The sequence below is a fragment of the Mauremys reevesii genome, linkage group 8, assembly GCF_016161935.1.
Source record: "Mauremys reevesii isolate NIE-2019 linkage group 8, ASM1616193v1, whole genome shotgun sequence".
Lineage (NCBI taxonomy): Eukaryota > Metazoa > Chordata > Testudines > Geoemydidae > Mauremys > Mauremys reevesii.
In genome coordinates, this window is record NC_052630.1 from 106,154,371 (window position 1) to 106,172,744 (window position 18,374).

General features: G+C 53.6%; 1 protein-coding gene across 2 annotated transcripts; it reads left to right on the plus strand.

The window, feature by feature from the left end:
• The first annotated feature begins 1,681 nt into the window (after positions 1–1,681).
• BEST4 (bestrophin 4) lies at positions 1,682–16,601 on the plus strand. Of its 2 annotated transcripts, XM_039485221.1 has the most exons (10): positions 3,651–3,684; positions 4,948–5,125; positions 5,697–5,791; positions 8,290–8,523; positions 9,708–9,862; positions 10,018–10,095; positions 10,840–10,998; positions 12,956–13,036; positions 14,253–14,407; positions 15,243–16,601. In XM_039485221.1, the coding sequence occupies exons 2-10, from the start codon at positions 4,974–4,976 to the stop codon at positions 15,643–15,645; spliced, it is 1,512 nt and encodes a 503-aa protein (XP_039341155.1). In that variant the 5' UTR covers positions 3,651–3,684; positions 4,948–4,973; the 3' UTR covers positions 15,646–16,601. The 2 variants fall into 2 exon arrangements, with proteins under 2 accessions (XP_039341156.1, XP_039341155.1); XM_039485222.1 differs by lacking the exons at positions 3,651–3,684; positions 4,948–5,125 and adding an exon at positions 1,682–1,690.
• The last annotated feature ends 1,773 nt before the right edge of the window (positions 16,602–18,374 follow it).

Below are 18,374 nucleotides of genomic sequence, written 5' to 3' on the forward strand. Positions count from 1 at the left end.
AAGGTGACCTGCTCCAGCGTGGCCTGGATCTCCCATAACCCTCAGGCCGGATTCTCCCCTAGCTCCCAGAACTTCAGCGGGTGCAAAGATCTGAGTGGGGACAGGGGGAAGAAAGGGGTGCAGGATGCTGACTCCAACTGGCCTTATCAGCCATACCAGCCCTAGAGGTAAGGCAGGGCTGTGAGATGAGAAAGATCCAAGGAACACGTGCTCAGAAATCTCCGCTTGGCAAGGAGCAGCTCCCACCCCATATGTTGTTGCTTTGTTTTGATTTGAGCATTTATTTATAGCCCATCAGTGCTTTCCTCCCGGGGTTTACTTCAGGGTAAGTGCGAAACATGCAGCAGGGATGGGGATTAGCACAGCGGAGATGCTCAGGCGATACACGGTTTCCTTCCAGAAGGGTCTGAGGAACAGAAGAGTCTTTTAAACCACAGCACCTGGATAGCTCAGCTTCTTCCCCGCCTCGCAGAAATAAAAAATGGTTAACAAGATAATACATTTAGTTCTCTCAATGCCAGTTAAATATTTAAGACCCACAGGGGCTGCAGAAAAATATACTTAATCTGCATATGTAAATTATACAAAGAAATTGCAAATCAGTCTTTAATGGAATCTAACATGTTTCAAAATATCTTCATTAACATGCACTGACTAGCAGGTCAGTACCCCGAGGGCGATCCCTGCGGACTCCAGCAGGAAATGCAGCTGGAGGACACATCCAGGCAGGAAGGTGAGAGCATTACCGGGACATGGATGCCACGCTAGAAAGCAAACCCCAGAAAGCTCCTGGGCTGGCTGGACATTCTTTGTGCATCTGCCTGCAGCGCGGGTCACCCTAGCAAGACATGTTTCCACCACGCCTGCTTCCTCACGTTGTGTCACACACACACACACACACACACACACACACCCCTCAAGAGACTGGAAGCTATTTCACGTTCCATGGCAGCTTTCCTTTTTAATCTCAAGGGGAGTTAGTTCAAATCCAGCATGCTGTGAGAAACTGGCTCCTCTCTAGCACTGAGCAAACATGGTCACTTCCCCCCAAAGGGCACCCAACTCAGTCATTCAATAAAGAGATGCTTGAGGGATGCCAAACTCATCAGTCTCCAAGCCCAACTGGGTGCCTGTGAACAGAGCAGCCAGCTCCTGGGCGGAGGTCACCCCGCCTTGGTTTCCCCACTTCCAGGGCTCACTCACTCACTCAAGCTACCCAACAAACTCTTCTCTGGTTCAGCTACTGCCCTGCTCCCCAGGCTGGGTATTTTAAAAGAACAAAACCATTTCCCCAAACAAAGTTTCTTAAAATCCCCATCAAGTCTGCACTCCCCATCTTTCCTATGATGACGGGGATGGAGGGGTGTCACCCAGGCTGTCCCTGCCTTCAGCCTCTTTCTGAAGACTCAGGACTCCCTACGGGGAGCCTACTCACTGCCCCCCTCACCCTAGTTCTCTCTCCCTGGGCAGCCCCCTCTGTGCAGTTCCCTGCTGTTCTTTATCGGGGAACCAGCCCCTCCTGACTCAGCTGGTTCTACTGATTAACCGCCACACCCCATCCGAGGCGTGAGAGGCAGGGCTAATTAGATGGGTCACACAGGCCTGGTCCAGCTCTTAAAAGGCCAGGCTGCCCCAGCACAGTGCAGAAGAATCCAATGCCTTCAGGGTTCCTGGGTAGAGAAGTGGAAAGGTTGGCTGGAGTTTTTCCTCCTATGTTCAGTGAAGGGAAGGGAAGTGAATTGAGATCACCAAAAATCATGAGATTGGCTTTAAAATCATGAGATTATGTAAAAATAATCAATTTGGGGTTTGTTTTATTTGCCTTCTGCTTTTTGAGCCTTTAGGGTGTGCTGGGGGTCACATTTTGAAGCTTTCTCCTCAGCCACGAGGGCTAAAAAGTTACTTTTTCTTAAAGAATGGAGGTGGAAACCATCACAGATCCACCTGACTCCAGGCGCTGGGGCTTTAAGGAAAACAAGAATTGTCATGAGACTCCTGACAAAATCATGAGAGTTGGCAACGCTGAGGAAGAATACGCCCTAGTGCTTTAGCGCTAACGCTGTGGATGCTGCTAGCATGTTCTCTCTCGAGGGCCTTGTCGGTTTAGCTGAGCTCATTTTTAAGCCATGTGTGGACACAATTACTTCAGTATAAGAGGGACTTATTTTGCTTTTGCTTCTTCCTGTTCGCACTTGAATTAAACTGATACAGCAGTTCTCCGGCTGTGGGTGGGGACCCCAAAGTGGGTCACTCACGACCCCATTTTAATGGGGGTGCCGGGGCTGACATTAGACTTGCTGGGGCCCAGGGCCAAGCCCAACTGCCCGGGGCCAAAGCCCAGCCTGAGGACTTCCCCCCTTGGTGGGGGCTCAGGGTTACAGGCCCCCTGCCTGGGGCTGAGGCCCAGGGGCTATGGTTTTGTCCCCACCCTCCAGCTGGGGTGGTGGGGCTCAGGCTTCGGTCCCCACCTCCTGGGGTCAGGTAGTGATTTTTGTTGTCAGAAAGGGGGTACGGTGCAGTGAAGTTTGAGAACCCCTGAGCTAACACAAAAACCAAACAGCAACAACCACGAGACGGTTGGCCTGGAATAAGAGGTTTGTAGTAGTTGAATGAAATCAATTGAAATGCTCAGTTTAGGTTAAACTGGCACAATTTTAAATCATTGCTTAAAACCAGGGCTCAGAGTAGGAGGGAAATTGGGCTGGTCACCTACTCCAGCTCTGCTCCTAACCCCAAAATCCATCACAGCCCCAGAGGAGCTGGATGCTTCGGCTACGATAGTCAGCAATGAAAGTGTTAATGTTCCAATGTTCACTGTTGTCGTTAGGCTCCAGAATAAACCCACATTCACGCCCTTAGAACCATTGTCTCTGTCTCCTTGCAGACGGGAGGGGGTGTCAGGTTACCTTCACAAGGTTTCTTTGCAACAAGAAAGGCTAGAAACTTTAATTTAAAAAAACAATCCAAATCTTAAATTCTGCTGAATCTTATGGGAGCAAAGAGTGGCACAGAGCAGCAGCCTGATCTCTCTCTGCATGACCCTGCTTGGAAGTCTTGAGCAAGCACTATCTGCACACCACGGCCTGCCACATGCAATCAAAATCAGGCATTTTCCAGGCCTGGGTTCCCTATAACCAGAGCCATCTGCCACGGTTTCCCTCCAGCATGGATGGAAGCTACAAGCATTGCCTCTGCATTAGGATCAGCTGGTCCTCCCAACGCCATCCCACAGTGCAGCACTTCATGTGTGGAAATGACCCAGAGGTCCCTGCTCCTGGCAGGAAGCCCAGGATGCATCTGTGCATGGATCTCTCCTGAATCTCTGCTACAAGGGGAGTTAGCAGGCAATGCCCATTTGATGTTAGTGGCCATGTGCCATGTGCCAGGCAGGCCTGCGTGAGGACAGCAGGACAATCTGGGACTGTTGTGAGGCAGAGCGCTGGCTATACCTCGCCAGAGGGGCTCAGTTAAATTCAGGACACAACTCTACAGCCGGAAGAGGCATGACTGGTGTGACCCTCCCTGTGAGTTCCCTGTTCTCTGCCTGGCGATAACCCCCAATCCATCACCCTGAGGAATGCGGTTTATGAGCCATGGGGAGGTATTTAAAGGGAGAACGTAAAGGCTCTGTCGCTGCCTGGACGCTGGTGGAACAAAAAGGGACAGGCTGGACTCCTGGTGCAGGTAAGAGGTTCTCCCATCAAGGGGAGCAGCAACTGGTGTGGGTAGGAGCGGGGGGTCCGAAGGCTGTTCATTTGTGAATGTCACCCTTGAAGTAGTTCTGGACTAGCAGAGTCTTGTAGGGGAGCGTGTGGGAGAATCAGCTGTTACCACTAACCGGCTCTTGGAACAGAAACAAATCGTGTGTATTCTCCATGCTAGTGTCTGAGCCAAAGCTGCACTGTTTTCCTTAAATGGTTTTAAGAGGGACTCTGGGAAGCAAGGTGGGAAGATGGAGGGATCACCACCTTGTTTGGGCTGCATTCCCTTCCCTGGATAGTGCTAAACCATCCCAGGCAGGGGCTGACTTTTACCCTGCCTGAAGAGCAGGTGTTCACCCAACTGCACCATACGGCATGGGTATTCCCCAGAGCGAGACCCCCCTGAGTAAGGGCTTCTGTGCCCGCCAGCCTCCCTCCAAACCAGGCCCTGCACCAGCTGTGGGTTTACATGTGAAGCAGGGAGAGTGTCACTTCAATAATGGCCAGGCTGCAGCCTGGCGCTATCTATTATAGCCGTGTTACATGGGGTGAGTGGCTGTAACTCCACTGAGCGCAGCCCAGTTGTATCTGATCACAGCTGGGCTGAATTGGAACCAATCTGTACTAATAAAACTGGCCTTATGAAGAGATGCATCTGCTCAGCTGGTACTGTCTGCTAACAACAGGTACTGCTGTGCAGGTGTGTGCACTCACCTGGGTATCGATCAGCTGGTGCCATCTAGTAACAGTTGTTGCTCTGGGTGTGCATGCTCTTGCACATGTATGGTTTCCCCACCAACATCATGGTGGGTCATCACCAGGGATGGAACACAGGACCCTCAGCATGAGCCTCTACCACCTGAGCTAAAAGATGTAGTAGATTCTTAGCCTCTTATGTGGAACAACCACTAGAGGGCGACAGAGACGTGTGCGCCTAGCAGGGCTTACACATGCGCCACCCACTGTATGGGGTGTGTCGCGTGGTGTGCATCGAGGCGCACGCCTGCCCCCTGGTGGCTGAACGAGCATGGCTCGCAGTTGGCGTCTGCGGCCATGGATGATTATGAGGCCTGCACTGGAAATGCGTCTGGCCGCTGGACCCCAGCCTGATGGCCCGAAGTGGGCTCAGGCTCAGTCTCTGACCTCCAGCCCGGGCACTTGAGACAGCAGAGCTTCCTACTCACAAGTGGAGCTCCAGCGAGGCGGAGGGGGAATCTCACTCTAACGCCGTCTCTCCCCGCTGCAGCCCGGAGGGGGCGGAGGCAGGCAGCCATGACAGTCTCCTACACGCTGAAGGTGGCCAATGCCCAGTTCGGGGGCTTCTCCAAGCTGCTCTTCAGGTGGAAGGGGAGCATCTACAAACTGCTCTACAAGGAGTTCCTTGTCTTTGTCATGCTGTACGCGATGCTGAGCATCACTTACCGGTGAGTATGTGGAACGGCTTCCCCACATGGGCTGTCCACACTCCAGGGACAGAACCCAGGACCTATGGAGAAGGATTGATTTCATGAGCCAGCAGCAGTAGTAGGCTGTTCCTTCTCGTGCAGCAGTCAGTCTGTTTCACTTGCACACGGACTTGCTGGAAATACCTGTGTCCTTTACCCACTTGCGGTTGCTGCATCTCTTTTATTAACCCCGTTTCTGCTGATGGACAGTGCCTGCCATTAGAGTATCCATCCACTTAACTGGAAAACATCTGGAAATACTAGTCTCAGGGAAAACCTGTCACTGGAGAGATCCTGCAGGGCCCCATCAGTGAAAGATCCCTGGCTTGGCACGTGACAGCTGGAGTGGAAACTCTTTAAGAAATATACCACAGGGAGCCATCCATCACAGGGTCACTGGGGGAGCGAGAGAGCAGGGAGGAGGTAGCGCTCCTGTGAAGGGGCAGTGAGAGGAAGGGGAATCTGAAGATGAGCACAGAGGAGTTGGAGGTTCCAGGCAATAACGCACACCGGGGTGAGCGCCTGATCCCGGCCCTTTGTGTCCCTGCAGGCGGCTGCTGACTGAAGAGCAGAAGCGGGTCTATGTGAAAGTGGCTCAGTACTGCAACCGCTCCACGGACCTCATCCCCATGTCCTTCGTCCTGGGTAAAGTGCCCCCTCCTGGGTCTCCCTCTTTCTTTTCCGTCCTTAGTGCCCGGTTAAGGCTGGAGCGAATGGATCAGGTGGGCCAGGGCATGAGTCATGGAAGGGACCCTGATTCTTTGGCCCCAGGCCCCAGAAACACATGGGCAGTTAGCCCAGTTCAGGTGACAATAATCATTTGCACCTTTCACCCCAGGATCTCAAAGCACCTGCCACAGGAGGGGCAGCACTATCATCCCCATTATATTACAGACGAGCAAACCGAGCACCCGGCACAGCATATCAGAGGCAGACCCAGGGCTAGAACCCAGGCATCCTGCCTCCAGCCACTTGACCAAACTTCCTCCCACTACAGTCCATTCGGCCTCTCTAGTCCCCCTGCAGCATTCTCCTTCACGTGCTCTGCTGAGCTGTTATGTAGCACTGCTGTTCTGCCCCAGAGGTGGCTGCATTTCAGCGACCCCTGTGGATAAGTGCAGCACATTTAGGATCCTCTGGGGAGGAGAGGTCCTGCAAAAACGTGAGAGACGGTTGTATGTGTGAGCAGAGGGCACGGCTAGGAGGGCGGGGTGGGAGGGGGCACCGAGCAGGAGTGGGGAGACTGGAGAACGGGAGCGAGGGGTTAATGATTAGACATTTCCCGGATAAAAGAAGCCCTCGCCCAGCCAAAGCTTCCCCTGCTGGGAGGTGTTTGTGGGAATGCAGTGGCGCCCCTGACCAGCTCTCCCCACCCCGCTGTGCCTTGGGAACGGGCTTATCTCTGACAGGTGACTGGCACGTTATTTAGTGGCCCCCTGCCCCTCCCTTGTGCAGGAGAAATGAGGAACTTCTTTGCTCCTTTCTGAGAGGTGACTCCTGCAGCAGCTAACCTGATGAGCTCGGGTGGCTGCCTGCCCTCGGGCTGCCCCCTGGTGCCCAGGCCTGATATTCACCCCTGTGCAGAGAGCTGGCTGGCACAAGGTGTGCGCACCAACAGGGTGAATTAATTTCACCCTGTCTGAGCATCCCTGAAAGGGATCAGCTGATGGATCTACCAGCTGTTCCCTCAGGGATTCCGGTCTTTTCACTGCTCTTTACAAAATCTCTTCTAAGGAATTCAGCCAGAGTCTGGCTAAATGCTTGAGCTGTTCATTCAAGCCCAGCTGTAGGTTATCGGATGTCAGCCCTGAGCCTTCCGCTATTGCCAGGGGAAATGAGTCAAAGGAAAAGCACAATGTCCCTCCAAACAGCTCAGCTCCTCTTTATCTCTCCTGCCACAGAGAAATCCGTCTCCCACAGAAACCAGACAAACATGGTGACCGGGTGTCTTCCCACTCCTGTCTCTTTTCTAGCCACGAACCGCTCGAAGCCCGTCTTCTGCTTACCTACGTTGTGCAATTTATATACAGTGGTCTCCCCACCAACCTTACAAACTTGTGCAGCTCTGTACTTACAGCTGCATGCAACCCTTAGCACACACAGCCATGGAGGGGGGAGATAGAAGGTTTCTGAGAGGCAGAGGGCTCTGGCTCTGGGAGTGGGTAGGTGGGTGGGTCAGTCATGATGCTTCTCTCTGCTCTAGTCTATCCCCCTGCTCTTCCCTTCCCGTGCCTCTTCTACTTTCTGGGCTCATGGGTTAATTAGCCTTGTCGTGATCTCCTGCCCATCCCCCGTTAGGCCCAGCTTTGCCAGAGCGATGGAATTAATTGGTGGTCCAGTGATCAGAGTCCTGGTACCGTTGTCACAGGCGGAAACTGACAGGTCTCCTGCCTGCCGAGGAGAAAATCTCTCTCTTCTTTACAGTGTGTAGAAAGGGTGGAGCATTCTTGGCCCTGCCCCCGCCCCCAAACGCCAGCTTTGTTTCTGCATTGGGAATATGAGCTATGCGAGGTCTGCTTTGCCCTGGCTTCCGTGTGGACCTTTTGGTTCTTACGTGAAGGGGGAACAAAGAGAGTTTTCGCCCTGCTGTTGCTCAGGCTTGGCTTAGACTTGGATTCAAAGGGCTGATGTTAACATGCGGGCTAACACCTTCCAACTAATGCATTGGAGAAGTCTTCTAGGGTGAAGGCCTCAGACATGCTGAACGGGTCACGTTAAGGCTAGTGGAGGAGGGATAGGTTTTCACTCACCCAGTTTAGCGGCTGTTGAAGGCAATGGGCCAGATTTTCAAAGAGCTTGAGAGAGGGACCTAGTGGGATTTTCAGAAGCACTTGTCAGTCTCGCTAGGTGCCTAGATTCCTTTGGAAATGGGGCCCCATGAGCCTTGTCTGCACTTATTTTTTTAAAACCTGTCCGTTAGCACATGTGAGCTCACATCCCATCTAGACAAGGCAACACAGCAACGTCCGCCACTGCAGCTCTGCCGGCCCCTCACGCTCAGCACAACCTGCACGTCACCAGACGCCATCCCTAGTTAACAAACCTGTTTGCTCCTGTCTCGCTCATTGCTGGGCCTCCGATGCTCAGCTGCAGCTGCCTCCCCAGCTAATAACCGTGCCCCCGTGGGCTGTCTCCTTGGGCAGGTTTTTACGTCACGCTGATCGTGAACCGGTGGTGGGCTCAGTACACCAGCATCCCGCTGCCTGACCAGCTGATGTGCGTCATCTCCAGCACCGTCCACGGGAAGGATGAAAAGGGGAGGATCCTGCGGCGCTCGCTCATCCGCTACGCCAACTTATCCTCCGTGCTCATCCTGCGCTCTGTCAGCACCAGGGTGCTCAAGAGGTTTCCAACCATGGACCATTTGGTAGAAGCAGGTGAGCTCATCTCAGGGCCTGAGCAGAGCACTGATGCGTTGGTTAGTTTCCAGGCTACAGCCAGCAACTATCTGCCTAAGGCGCAGCCAAGGCTGAAGTTAAGGTCAGTGTCCAGGGAAAGCCTAGCTTGGCAGGGTGTTTTCTTGCACGGACAATTTCCTGTCCCCCTCCCATCCCGAGGGACCCACTTCTCCCTCTGCTTTGTACCCTCATGAGGCCTGATTTTACTCCTGCCAGCAGCCTGGAGCAATGCAAGGCAGTCTCTGCGGCAGCTGCAGACTCGGAGCAAGCAGGGACTGGAAGCTGAACCCAGTGCCCCACGTGGCTGAGCAGAATGCTAGCCACAGGGGCACCCCGCCCCTGCTAGCCCAGGGAGCAATGGGGAGGGGGTGGGGCCTGGCAGAAGTTAATGGCAAAACTCGCCTTGACTTCCACGGGGCCAGGATTTCAGGGTGGGATTGGAAATCTCGGTGCTCCTGCTGGGAATCAGCCTCCCCTGCTACAATCCCAGCTGAGGCCATGGTGCCTGTTCTCCACCAGGCATAAGAGCGTGGTCACTCCTGAGCCTATCCCAGCAGCAGGCCATGATGTGCTCAGTGGTGGCCTTGGAGTCTCCTACTCCTGCCACTGAACGTAGACTCTAGGGGCCATTTCTCCAGGGGTCTGGAATCTGTGAGCTCAGATCCAGCCCAAGTCTATAGTAACTGGGAGTTGCTATCAGCTGATGGCTGCCTGGTGGCCTGTGTGAAATGAGCTTTGGTCTCAATCCACTTCCTGATAAGAACAGGGGTGCCCATCACAAAACCCACCCCACACAACCAACTCCCTTGCTGGCAGAGAGATCAAGGTTTTTACGTCACGCTGATGGTGAACCAGTGGTGGGCCCAGTACACCAGCATCCCGCTGAGAGATCAAGCAGAGAGATCAAGGACTGAGTGGGTCATGGAGACTGATCTGTCTCCTGGAGAGGGTGTCCCCCATCTCAAGATGGGTGCACCTTGATGGGGCACCGTGTGGGGAGCTTGCCTTGCTGCTGCCCGCACCGTATCTGTTCTGAGGATTGAGGGCTGCTGCAACCAGGCCAGACAGCCTGGTCCCTCTCACCAGTGCCGAGCAGGGGCCAAGCAAGGGGTTGGAAAAGGGACCCTGAGTCTCTACCCTACCTGCCATCTCCCACGCTGCAGGCTTCATGACACAGGAAGAGCGCAAGAAGTTTGAGAGCCTCCATTCGGACTTTAACAAGTACTGGATCCCCTGCGTGTGGTTCACCAACCTGGCTGCCCAGGCGAGGCGAGATGGGCGGGTCAGGGACGACGTGGCCCTCCGCTTACTCATAGATGTAAGTTTGGGGGGGACTGGAAGGTCAAGGGATGGGAGGGGATGTGGCACTGGGGGCTTGTTGCTGGGATCTGGGGTGTCAGCTGCTGGTGGGGGGAGCTTGTCCAAGGCTGCTGTCACCCAGGTGATAACCCCCCCTTTCCCCTCTCTGCGTAGGAGCTGAATCTGTACCGTGCCAAATGCAGCATGTTGTTCCACTACGACTGGATCAGCATCCCACTGGTGTACACACAGGTCAGTGAGCGCCCGGCCTTCAGCTCACCCTCCATTCCCAACCCTCCACTGGGATCCGGAGGTGGGAACCACATGGCCCATGGAAACTGACCCCTCCAGCCTGCCCCATCTCAGCAAGGGAATCAAAGTGACAGCTCCCTTCCCTGCCAACCAAACACCCTTCACATGTAAGCCGCTTCAGGCTAGTTCTACAGGGTAGAGATTACCTTTTACATGCAGCATCTTCAGAGCACTTGTGGGGCCCTGGGGGCTGACCCATGGTGAGGTAGATCCATGTCTTCCTAGATACAACTTGAATTTCTCTATCACTTTTCATCCCAAAGCACTTGGCACTTCACCCACCACTACACTGCATCCACCTCTGGGGTGGGGTGCAGCAGCTATTTAACAGCACACAGCAACATTGGACAAGGGGGGGTTCAAACAGGGAGGGAAGAAGGATCCCGTTTCCTAATGAAACTGTAGGAAGAGTGTAGAGCGGCAGCATGGAATCACCCCGAGTCGGAATTTGGCCAGGATACCAACTTACACAGCACAGCTACTCCTGTGAGACGTGCCACAGACTCTTTCACGCTCACCAGTGGTGGGATATCAGTGTTACTCTCATCGATCTCCGTCTGCCAAACTCTGTCTAGTCTCATTTTCCAAAGCAGTAGTTCCCGCTTTAGGATTTCCCATGTGCACTGGGACTAGCCAGCGGCTCCTCCCCACCCGGCTCTGGCTAACGGAGTGCCTCTGCTGCAGGTAGTCACAATCGCTGTCTATTCCTTCTTCGCCTTCTGTGTGATCGGGCGGCAGTTTCTGGAGCCCCTGGACCCAGAGCAGGATCAGGACCGGGATCTGGATCTGTACGTCCCTCTCACCACCCTCCTGCAGTTCTTCTTCTATGCCGGCTGGCTGAAGGTGAGCACGTTCCTGGCGCAGGACCCTGCTGGGCACCAGCGAGGTGGGAGATCTGACCTTGCCCCTGGTTGTCAGACTCCCATGCAGCCCCTATCCCCCCTGTGAACACGACGTGGGGCACTGGGGGATGTCAGGGGAATCAATGAGGGGCCCTTCACTTCTAGGTCACTGTGACGCTCCCCAGGGGCACCCACTGCCTGCCCTTAGCATGAAGCAGCTTTGTCTGTCTCTGCCGGGGTTCAGCTCCCTGAAACCAACAACCTCTGGCCCCGCAAGCCCCTGCTTCTGGGTCTCTGCAGACTCACCCTCTCTGTGCAGGCTCGTGCTAAGTTACACACAGCCACCCCCAAGTCCTCACGGTGCTCCTCGCAGCGTGCAGCACCTGCCCCGGACGCTCCTAGGCGCCAGGCTCGCTGTCCGGAAAGAGAACAGTGCGCGCGTCACCTCGGTGAATCCAGGGAGGAGTCGCACTTCACCTGACACTACGAGTTATTTCTAACACAAATACGTTTATTGGCAAAGACCCGAGGTCCAAAGAGAGTCATGAGCAAGAATATTAGCAGCAGGACGTTTACGCGGAAAACAGCAGGATAACAGGCTTAGCAGAGTCAAAACTTAACTTTAACAGCTCACATCCTTGTCTAAAGTAGTTTCTCATTTTCAGCGATATTTCCCAGCGTGACCAGGTCAGATTTGCAGTATATAGGCACAATGATTAAAATCGCATCAGTATATGTATTTCACAGTGATATGAATGACCAACATGATCCTGGCTTTCACTGGAGACCTTGCAAGGCCCTAGGGCCATCCTTAGGCATACGCAGCTGCCTAGGGCACCATGAAATTTGGGGCACCAAATTGCCCCAAATTTCATGGTGCCCTAGGCAGCTGTGTGCTGCATACGTGGCAGCACCAACCCCAGTGACCAGCCCTATCCCTTGGCTGCCCCCCCCCTGCAAGGGGCAGGCTGTCCCTAGGGGGTTGTGGGGCCCTGGACAACTCCCTCCACCCTGCCTCTTACCTGCCCCCCCCAGTCCTCCGGGCCACTCTGGGCCTGTGGGGCCCCCAAAAGTTGCCCCCCACAGCTTCTGCCTCCCAGACCTTGGGGGGGGGGGTTGGGGGCTGCATAGGGCACCCAAATGGCTAGGGACGGCCCTGCAAGGCCCCGTAGTTTAGGGCTAAATCCTATGAAAGCGATCTGTTAGGCGCAGCGAGTGTTTCAGCCGTTAGGAGTTGCTGACACCGAGCTGTGAACCCTTTGCCAACTGGCAGCAATGAGCTTGTGTCTCGCAGTCACAGGTGTGGATGCAACCCAGGGGAGTGAGTCTTTCCAATCTGACGGACTCAGTGAGAGATGAATTGGGATCTTGGCCCAATACCTAGTGGGAGAAGTGTCCTCCTCACGCAACTTAATTCTCTCTGACTGGCCCCCTCTTGTGGACCTTTGAGCAATGACAGAATGGGCCCCTGGGACTGAGCTCCCCTCTCTGCCCTGGAAGGGGACTCTCCAGCTCAGGGCAGATGTGTCTCAGCATCAGGGAAGATTACAGCACCACTTCCCATCTGTACCTCTTCTGCGGGCAACCAGAGGCCTCCAGGGCTGCAAATCCCTGCTTAAGAGGCTCCTTTTCGGTAAAGCCTGCAAGTGAAAATCCACCACCGAAATGAGGAGAAACAGAAAAGATCAGAAAGCAAGTGCCCATGGCTCTGAGACTGGTGTATTCAGATGCATAGTCCACATCCTCATCCACATTTGTACTATGATCTCCTTGGGGAAGGGACGGGGTATGGATATGGGTATGGGTAAGGGACAGCATACACACTACGCAGCCCCTAATGCGCCAGTGGCCATCATAGTAACAGCTTGCAGTGCAGCGTGTTTCACAAGCATCAGAGACCCCTTAGCCTGGTGTCTGAGTGCGTGTGTCTCATGGGGTGTTCTCCCTTCATTCTCCAGGTCGCAGAACAGATCATTAACCCATTTGGAGAGGACGACGACGACTTTGAAACTAACAAGCTGATTGACAGGAACTTGCAGGTGCGTCCCGTCCCTCCAAAGGGGCTGTGGTGTAGAGACAGGTGTGCTGGCCGGAAGCACGTCTTCAATGCCTCGGGGGCTGTTCCATCAAACTGGAATAATCAGGGCTGCACAGAGATGCTACAGGCCAGGATTAGGGGCAGGACAGGGAGCCTTTTGCCTCCAAGTCAGATTCAAATCCAGCCCTTGTATAGGCGTTCTGAGGTTCCTAGATCCAGTGAACTGGGGCTCTCAGCAGGCAGATGTCCACATCACAAAACTGACATCACAAGTGATCCTCATTGGCATTGCAGTGGAGAAGACACAGAATGAATGGGCTGTATCTAAACTTCAACTTTGGGATCTCTCCAGAACAGGGGTGAAGCTGAGCCCCAGGGGATGGTGCCCGTGTGACAGGGAGAAGCTAGCGCTGCTAACACCCATGCGGTGGGTGGCAGACATCAGCCTTTGGGATTAATTAGGCTGCACCATGCACCAGCTATAAAAAAAATCCACAGGAGAAATGGAAACAAATAAAGGAGAAACGCTAGGAAAGTGTGGAGCCGGAGGATTGTTCCATCACAGAACGCTTCTCCCTGGTGCCCAGTTCTGCCCCCACTGCCTTTGGCTGGAGTGGGTACAGGATGAGACCCTGTGCGAATGCAGCCTCCAGGTCTGACTCTATACTCAGGCAACATCCTCACTGGAGTGAGGGGGAGTTTTGCCTTCGATGCACAAAACATGTGTCAGGGTCACCCTCGTGGCCTGCCTTCTCTCGCAGCACCCCCGCATGGGCACTGCTAACAAACAGACAATAATCCCAAGGGATACGCAAAATAGAAGGGTCTCTGCCCCTCCTGCGATCCCCTTCCGCCTGCTGAGTGCTGACCCTCCCTGCTTCCTCCCGGGATGCCCAGCTCCTACCTGAGCTGCTGCTCCTCAGGCCTCCCTCCCTGGAGTCTTTCCCCCAATCTAGATCCTTATTCCCAGACTCTCTCCAGGCCACCTGCCTAGGGTTTGGCCTGCTCCCAGGCCTACCCCCCTAGCCCTTTCTGGAAATCAACCGATGCTTCCCCAGCTGGCTCTGATAACTGAATTGAAACCCCTGATGCCAGAGCATCAGATCAGCTGATCCCTCACAGGCAAGACTGCGCCCCACTCCCCTTAAAGACCCAACCAGTCTGTGGCATGCTCTGTTCCTCCTTTTGAAGCTGAGCCTGCCCTTTGCCGCCCTTAGGTGTCCCTGCTCTCCGTGGATGACATGTACCAGAACCTGCCTCTAACAGGGAAGGACAAATACTGGAATGAATCCACAGCTCAGCCGCCTTACACCATTGCCACAGCTGCCGAGACCTTGAAGCCCTCCTTCCTGGGATCCACCTTCGATATGCGGTAAGGGCAGCGGGATCATTCAGAACGAAAACAGCAGCTTTCCTGAAGCAGCAGCTATGGCCGAGAGCCTCTGGGATTGCTCTGAAGGGTGGTTTGGACCTGAAAAGTCACTCTAAAAAGGGCCCTGCGGGCTCCTCTTTCTTGCCTCTCAGTCACACCAGATCAGATTTACTCAGTTTACAAGTAGGAAGGTGATTTTTCTAATAACTGCTTGTGTCACAGACTGATCCTGGAATCTAAGAGGCAAGCTGGGGGGTGGGGAGTTCTAGCTTGTGCCTCATCCATTTATAAAGATCTGCAGGTCAAATTCTGCCCTTAGTTACACCTAAGTGAACCCTGTTGTCTGCAGGGGTAATTGAGGGCAGAACATGAAGACAATTGGGTGCACTAGGGTAAGTGAGGGAAGACTCTGGCCTGAATAACCTGAATTATTTACCAAGCTGCATGAACTGGGAAGAACCCAGCCTGCAGTGAGATTGCAGGGCTTGTAGTCAGGGAAAACATCTTACTTTACCAAGCAAACTTGGTGCAGAATCATCTGGCTCTGCACTGGGAGCGTCTCACTCTTGATGATGCATGAGCCAAAAGAGACTCCAGCTCCCTCAGCGTTGAGCTAACAGGAGTAAAAACCGCCGCCTAGGCAGCAGCTCTGGCTCCAGGATGCACAGGAGCAGGTCTGTGAGGGAGACGGGGCTACTTCGAGTAACAATTTTTCTTACGCTAACCCCGTTCAATTGTGTTTGGGAACTTGGTTTGTGAGGCGAGGGGCGACAGCAGCCCTCGCTCCAGTTGCCAAACACAGAGCTTGTGCCCTAATCCCACACTCCTTCCCCAGGATGAGCGACGACCCGGAGCAGAGCCAGCAGGTGGAGGCCTCCCCCAGCCTGCCCCGCATGCACACGCCCTTGCTCAACCGCTTCCTGACCGCAGCCGCCTCCCCCGCCGTCAGCCTGAAGAATTTCGGGAGGAGCAACCGGGCCCACCACCACCTTTTGCGCCTGAGGGGCGAGGGCGGCTTTCCCTCTCCCAACCCCCGCCGCGGCGAGGACCCCGAATCGGTGGGCCGCATCGAGGAGGAAGAGACAGAAGATGAGGCCAGCGAGCCCCCCACACCCGGCACCCGCCTCAAGATACCCAGCCAGCTGGAAGCCTCACAGGGGCCTCGGAAGGAGAACCCCCAGATCCGAGTGAGGCAGCCCTCCGACGAGAGCATCGACATTGACCAGTCGGCTGCCTAGAGGCAGCAAGCTCAGCGTGCCTCGTCACTCCACTCTCAGTGCGAGCTGCGCCCCCGGCGTCTGCCCTCTAGGCCTGGCAGTTTGTGGGATAGTGCCGCCAGCTAAGGGCCTGATCCAAAACCCCCTGAAATGAAGGGAAAGACTCCCCCTGGCTCAGTGGGCATTGGAGCAGGTCCCTAGGGCCAGAAGCCAGACTGGAGTGATGAGCTCAAATGCAGCAAAGGGTTCGATAAGGATCATGCTCTACAGAAAGCCCCGTCGCCAGTTCCCCAACACATCCCTCCGGTTGCCACGGCCCAACTGTTAGATTCAGTGGGTGACAAAGAACCAAACTGAGGGACACAGGAGAAATATTCATACCGGAAACTTAAAATGCTGCAAGACGCCTCCCATGAGGGTAAATAAATCTCTCCCTAGCCTCAGCTGTGTGATCCTTTATTGCAGATGTCAATCGTTTTCAACAATACAAACTCAGGGACATCAAATGTGTGTGGCACACAGGGATCAGTCAGGCTAAAATAAGACGGGCAAGAGGGATTCTTGTCTGAATCATTCAGTCTTTCAGCTGGAGCCGTCGTTTGACTGACTTGCGCCTCCCTCACGCCTGCCTAGGCAGTTGTTAGGTTTGAGAGGGTAAGGTCAGAAGGGACCACTATCTAGCATGAGCACATGCACCCGCCCACTAGCCTCACAACCAAAACGAGACCAAACGATTACAGCCCACAGATCGTATTACATGATATTTAAAAACAAACTTTTTAACCTGGTTTAAGCGATTTGGTGTTTTTGTAATGGGATGATGTAGTGATCAGAACAAGTTCCATGAAAATCACACAGTGATCACGGATGAGAAATCAAGCCTTCAAAATTTGGAAATGCAAAGTTCAGGATGAAAATCCCCCCCTCCCCCGAGCTTAAAATGAGCTATTTTTCTAGCATACAGCATGGAATACCCACCCCCCAAACCACATATCACTACACAGGTGATATGGCAGAGTCTTCGAATGGGATTTTGTAAAGTCTCAATGAAATCTACAAAAAAACAAGCCATGTTTGAAGAAAACTGGCTCATTCATTTAAAAGCTACAAACATTTAAAGGTAACAAGATAAAATATTTCCATTTGGCTCCTAGTATAGAGCATTTCAGGGCAGCTGTCTCTTTTCCCAGGCTTTGTGTACATGTATAGGGCTATTGCAAGGTTCTGTTATTAATAAACTAGCATCCCCTACAGTTTGCAACAGGGTACACACATTGTGTGACTTTGGGGAACTGCATAGGTAGTGTGCCCCCTACAGGCTGCTGCTGCAGTAGCAACACCAGCCTGGTCCCATTCCAGATTTCCAAGCCCCAGCCTCTTTGGGGACTTGTAAACCCACATGTTGGATCTGAGACGGTCTCTCCAGTATACCCTCCTGTCACAGAGTGGGGGGCAGTCAGGCCCCTGCACCCCCAGCTTCCTGCGATTCACCATGACTCTTAGCCAGCCAGTAAAGCAGGTGGTTTATTTAGATGCCAGGAACACAATCCAAATCAGGTATTGCCGGCACAGACAACAGGATCCTCCCCAGTTAGGTCCATCTTGGGGTCCCAGGAGCACCACAGCCCCCTTAGGGGGTCAGCGCCCCGTCTGTCCTTCCCTCCATTCCCCAGCCACCTCCTGAAACCCTCTCACTCTCCAGCGTCTCCTCCCCCAGCCTTTGTTCAGCTTCCTGGGCAGAGGTGTCACCTGGCCTCTAACCCCTTCCTGGGTTCTCACGTTACATGCTCAGGCATCTTCCCTCCAGCCAGTCTCCCATCCCCCAATGCAGATCGTCCTCCCAGGCCAACACCCCACACTCAGCATTCACAGACCATAGTAAGAACAGTCCCAGTTCGTCACGCCTTCCATCTCAGTAAACGAAGAGACCACTTAATCAAGTGCCAACTTCACATTAATTCAGAGATTGCAAAGCCAGCAGGGACCATTGTGATCCTCTAGCACAGTGGTTCTCAAACTGTGGGTCAGGACCCCAAAGCAGGTCACGACCCCATTGTGATGGGAGTTACCAGGCCTGGCATTAGACTTGCTGGGACCCAGGGCTGAAGCCAAAGCCCAAAGGCTTCAGCCCTGAGTGCCGGGCTTGGGTAAACCCTTGGTAAACTGTTCTAATGGTTTATTACTCATTTATCTCCAGTCTGAATTTGCCTAGCTTCAACTTCCAGCCATTGGACTATGATAGACCTTTCTCTGCTAGACTGAAAAGCCCACTAATATTTGCTCCCCATGGAGATAGGTTGTAATCAAGTCACTGCTTAACCTTCTCTGTTAGGCTAAATAGATTGAGCTCTTTGAGTCTATTGCTACAAGGCAGGTTTTCTAACCCTTTAAACATTCTCATGGCTCTTCTCTGAACCCGCTCCAATTTATCAGCATCATTCTTGAATTGTGGGCACCTGAACTGGACACAAGAGTCCAGCAGTGATCACACCAGTGTCAAATAGAGAGAAAACAACCTCTCTGCTCCTATTCAAGATTCCCGTTTATACATCTCAGGATCACATTAGCGCTTTTGGCCACAGCATCACACTGGGAGTTCATGATCAGCTGACTACCCACACCTGTTAAATCTTTTCCAGAGCCACTTCTTCCCAGCAGGCCTCCCATTCTGTAAAAATCGCCAACAATCAACTGGGCTGTGAGTGGAGCCCTCTCCAGCATGTTTCCGGGAAATAAGCAGAGGAATGAAG